The sequence below is a fragment of the Triticum urartu genome, chromosome 3, assembly GCF_003073215.2.
Source record: "Triticum urartu cultivar G1812 chromosome 3, Tu2.1, whole genome shotgun sequence".
NCBI classification, from domain to species: Eukaryota; Viridiplantae; Streptophyta; class Magnoliopsida; order Poales; family Poaceae; genus Triticum; species Triticum urartu.
Window position 1 is genome coordinate 278,514,799 of NC_053024.1, and position 4,769 is coordinate 278,519,567.

Genomic DNA, 4,769 nt, shown 5'->3' on the forward strand with positions numbered 1-4,769 from the left:
GTGATACTAGAAGCGTACGCGCGCTTTGCTGCGCTGTTTGGTTAAATTGCGTGTGGCTGGGTGGCATTATTTTGTTGATTGTTTTGTTTGTATGGTCTTGCAGTCGAGCCATTATAATAAATATATATAGTTTAGGGATGAGAATGACTCTCAAATATAGAGCATTTATCGTCTCCTGTTTTACATATTCAGCAGTGATGGCATTGCCACCAGAACTACAATGATCTCTCACTAATACATTCAGAATCCGAGCAAAGCTAATTGAGTCCAAAATGGATACATGTCCTGAGGAAAAAACAAAAATGCAATATGGCCAACAATCAAGTAAGATTCTAGCCTGAAGTGAATGGACAACACACTTTAGAAATAGTATGAAATGGCATCTGGAGTAGCATGCTGACATTGCAGATTTTTTATATAGTAGAACATCCACGGTAATAGTGAAAATCAAAGATCAGCTAACTTGATGATACTACGTACGATGATAGAAAATTCACAACATTATAGACAGTAATTCCGATGATGAAGTCCAGAATACTTCTAGGCAGACCCTGTTAGCAGCACAAGCAATTAGCATGAACATGACACAAAAGAATATGAAACCAAAAAAACTACCCAGTGCTTACTAATGTTGACATTAAATATACTTGCATCTAGAACACCACCATTTTGTATCTTTGGTGATTGGTGCTTAGCAATATCTTAACAATTAGAGAAAAGCTCTCTCATCAGCATTTACAAATACAACACTGTCATCAAACCAAAAAATCGTTTAACTTGATATGAACCTCACTTTCAGGTAGTTTGGCTGCTTGATGCCCATGAACCTCACTTTTTCACTATATGTCTCATGTATTTTATCATGTTATAAGCCGAGTGGGCAAGTCAGAACGATCTCTCGAGGCCTTTGTAGTTCTGTATATGATACCTCATTAAATTTTCTTAGTTTACCTTTGCATGCATTCAAAATCTATACAACCAGGGATATGAAAAACTGTCAAGTGCCATGAATAAGATCCAATCCTAAATTCTGTCATATAAAAATGCAGGACAATAAAGTATTTCACCTGCAGCTCGGAGAAGCCTTCAACACCCCTTTAGTTACCAAGATGACTTTTGAACAACGCCATGTCGCAGATTGGCACAAGAGGACAAACCGTTGAACATGAGCCATAGCTAAAAGAAAAAAATAGTTCAAATGACAACAACTTCTATAATATGTATTGAATCAATGGAACTTACAGGGCTCTAGCGACATGATTGTCACAATACCGTTGGCTCATGTTATAATCTGCATCCATCAAAGGAGCATAAGTTGTTAGGCCGCCTCCACAGCTACAATCTGGTCGGCGAACACCTAAAGAAATGACAGCAACGAGCCCATCTAGTAGATGTGCACTCTCTTCTACAATTCCATCCAATTCTAGATTTGCACCGTGTAGCTTGCTATTCATGTGCCAGAGCCATCAGTTGGCCGCAAGATCTTATGGGTTTCACCTCTAGCCTAACCCCAACTTGTTTGGGACTAAAGGCTTTGTTGTTGTAGGCTGCCCCAACACCACCAATTGGAGATCCAACACCATCTTCCCATGTTTAAGACAAATGCACAGTCCAAAGTTGGTGGTTGGGTGCGCCACAAATGGAGTTGTCAGACATCAAGTGGAACATTCAATAAAAGAAACACAAATCCATTAGCTGAATATATAAGCCTACACTTTAGCTCTGCAGTAACTTCTTTCAGAAGTTCCCACACTATATATTCACATGTTGCCAGTTTTCATGTATCGTGAAACATAGTACAACGCAATTTCTAAGCATTGTGAAATTTAACATAATAATGATTAGCGACAGTAATCTTGCATTTCTTTATTTCCTTAGCTAGCCCATGATTCCTTAAACTGGAAAACTTGTTGTCTAGATAACTAAAAGTGTTTGGAAGTAAACTTGACTTCTAGTATTAAGCTAATAAAATTGTAGAAATTCGGATTAGTTTATACCTCCCATGGAAAATGTTGGCAATATGACCTTCAAATTACAAGTCAAATTTGTAGCATTATTTTACCTTTACTTATCCACAAAGGAGAAATTTAATTTGACAATGTGAAAGTAGTATTCTATAGGCTAGAGGATTCATGGTAACTAAACAACATAACCAGCAATCACTAACTCTAGGAGACAAAATTCCCTTTCAAGATCTCCTAAAAATAACCTTTGCCTAAATTCAGAGGACAATTAAAAAACATCCTGCCATCCACTACCAATTGTTACAAATTTACGGGAGGTAATACAATATAAGATAAAGAATTTTCATAAAATTCAACAAAGATTGGGAGAGAGAAGATATAACTTCATGTTCTGCTGGTGACAATTTGTGGTATACCGGATGAAATAGAATTTCTATTTATTTGTCATATTCCATTGCTACATAGTGAAATGTTGCCAATTCAATTGCATAAGTACAGTCAAAGAACAATTTGTAATAAATAAAGTACAACTTGGTTGGAGTTTTGAGAATCGTGGGCTTACCCATGGTACATATGCATCAAATCCCAAAACCCAAATAGATAAGCACCTGCAGAGGTATTAATCCTTTTCTTTTGGTGGTAACACTCAACGACGTCACTATGCTCGAAAAGAGCAAGCACATCCACACACACACACGTCACCATCGCCACCATGAGCGACATGATCAGGCGCAACAACCCGTGCCTCGGCGTAGCCACCATGAGCGAAAAGACCAGGCACACCCACCCACGCCTTAGCCTCAACATCGCCACCATGGGACACACCAGCAGAACCATCCACCAATGCGGCGGCTGCAAGAAAAGCAACCAAGCTAACGGACACAACCCTACAAAAAGGGAAAAACATAGACACACCTAGTCCAGCAAGAAACATGCATACCAGCATGGTTGGCGGCTTGGCACCCTGATGACAACTACCCGGCTGACGATGATCCATAGCTTGTGAGCTTCTATAATAAGTTGCAGTTTCAGACAATGTGGATTTCCTGCATTAAAGGAAAGGAAGCTAAAGATTTTCTTGGTAGGAAGAAGTATTTCTGCAAAACAAAATTTCTATTGGTGATGTACTAAATAAGCATCTGAAGATCATACATTTGGTTTCTAAAAAACTGACAGGAAAGAAAAGGAAAGGGTAGTTAAGCAAAAATTCTAGTTATGTGCACATGGGGATGCAGTGGGCTGCAACCATGGCCGGCACTTGCTTGTTTAGGAGTGTAGTGTTATGGACGTATGGTAGTTCAGTACTTCATTGCAGCCAGCCTGTCAGGAAGAAGCCACTGCTATATGTCACTATGCTTCACTTCTTTTATTCTTTTATTATAGTTAGTAACCAGGCGATGATCCAACATAAGTAAACAAGTGGAGACAAAATAATGAAGTTCTTTGTTATCTACACTCAATAGATAATAATTGAAATGTCACACAATAAAACTTGTTGAATGAAGAATGCAACCTCAAGGGACAGAACACAGATAAATCAAGGGAAGGTATTCGTTCTTACTTCTTTCAATAAGTATGAGTTGGATCATCCTAGATACTCAAAATCAGAATCTAAAACATTAGGCACAACATGAACGATGCAATCATGCAACTGGCATTATGTGATTTTATCCATCCACGCCAAATAATACACGGGAGAGTTGGAATTATGTTTTTCTAGCATATGGAGTAATCCTCTACCTTCAGATGAACACTTATGAGTTAAGAGATGACACAACATACACTGCCAAATGATGTTAGTCCACAAGCAGTAGTGAAGCACGCAGACTTTCAAACTGAAAATTGTTCGGGGAGGTCATGAGTACACACAAAAGTGGATGGAGATTTATTTACCTCCTTAAGAAGCATATACAACAATTCCATGCGCGCACTACAAATCTATAACACGTCAAATTATGGTCTACTTCTTCAAATCCGAATCAATGCCAGAATGAGCAAGGTTAAATGATATGGCAGACGCTGACCTTGTTGACCATTGCAGCGAGCGCACTGCCGCAGTGCGTCCTCCTCGGCAGCGTGGGGGCACGGCTAGGGCCATGGAAACTTGTGTTGTCTCCTTTACAGGCTCCTAGCATCGCTGCCGCTCGGCCATTGCCTCACCGTGGAGAGAGATGGGTCAGGTGGCGCGGTAGTGGGTTAGTGGCGGTGCACAGGAGGTTAAGGAGGAATCCTTTCCTGACGCCGAGGCGAGACGAACAAGTGTCGCATGGAACAAATCCCCTAGCACCGACCCGCAGAGGCGCGACTCAGCGACGACACAAACGGGGCAGAGGAGAAAAGATGGGTGGGGACCTGGGGTGCGATGCAGCATCGCAGAGGAGGCGGGTGTGATGGCGGAGGCGGCGACACGACGGAAGGCGAAGGCTGAGCAGATCAAGCTAGGATGGACTGAGGGATCAGGGGCGCTTATCTCTGCTGATGGCGGACACCCGCGGCGTTAGGCAGAAGAGGATCAGGATTAGGGGAAGGAGCCGATAGGTTGGAGACATCAGTGAACTGATGATGAAGACATCATTATACCCACAACCTCTATTGTTACATATATTGGACCAATTACTAGAGCTCGCGCACGCCAATTAAATTACCAGGTACTTTCATTTCTTGGTAATGATTCTAATGTTCATGAGATTATGATGCTGCCTAAATTGAATACATTTGTTTTGCTTACAAATGAAGGGCCTAGCTTGGAGAAGGATGAACATTGAAGTAAGAACATGCATGGAGTTGATGGCATGCGTAAGGGGA

At 41.1% G+C, this 4,769-nt stretch overlaps 1 protein-coding gene across 10 annotated transcripts; it reads right to left on the reverse strand.

Moving 5' to 3' along the window:
* Positions 1–325: 325 nt before the first annotated feature.
* LOC125543816 lies at positions 326–4,525 on the reverse strand. Of its 10 annotated transcripts, none has more exons than XR_007298805.1 (6): positions 3,989–4,525; positions 3,747–3,799; positions 2,905–3,010; positions 1,273–2,816; positions 1,068–1,176; positions 326–551 (listed from the first exon to the last, which is right to left on the reverse strand). XR_007298805.1 is itself a non-coding variant. In XM_048707296.1 (6 exons), exons 1-5 carry the CDS (start codon positions 4,060–4,062, stop codon positions 1,285–1,287), a joined length of 522 nt encoding a protein of 173 aa, XP_048563253.1. In that variant the 5' UTR covers positions 4,063–4,525; the 3' UTR covers positions 326–551; positions 1,068–1,284. The 10 variants fall into 10 exon arrangements, 2 of the variants coding, with proteins under 2 accessions (XP_048563253.1, XP_048563252.1); XR_007298804.1 differs by lacking the exon at positions 3,747–3,799 and adding an exon at positions 3,858–3,894; XR_007298809.1 differs by lacking the exon at positions 3,747–3,799 and having other exon boundaries at positions 1,273–1,291; positions 2,527–2,816; positions 3,989–4,524.
* Positions 4,526–4,769: the final 244 nt, after the last annotated feature.

What these genes read in the sequence shown, in the direction of transcription:
- LOC125543816 (XM_048707295.1), bottom strand. Translation starts at nt 4,062, where the DNA reads ATGGCCCTAGCCGTGCCCCCACGCTGCCGAGGAGGACGCACTGCGGCA. An exon ending in TGTATATGCTTCTTAAGGAG is followed by an intron (nt 3,011 to 3,857) that starts GTAAATAAATCT and finishes CCTTTAATGCAG; the next exon opens with GAAATCCACATTGTCTGAAA. An exon ending in CCAAGCCGCCAACCATGCTG is followed by an intron (nt 2,817 to 2,904) that starts GTATGCATGTTT and finishes CTTTTCTTGCAG; the next exon opens with CCGCCGCATTGGTGGATGGT.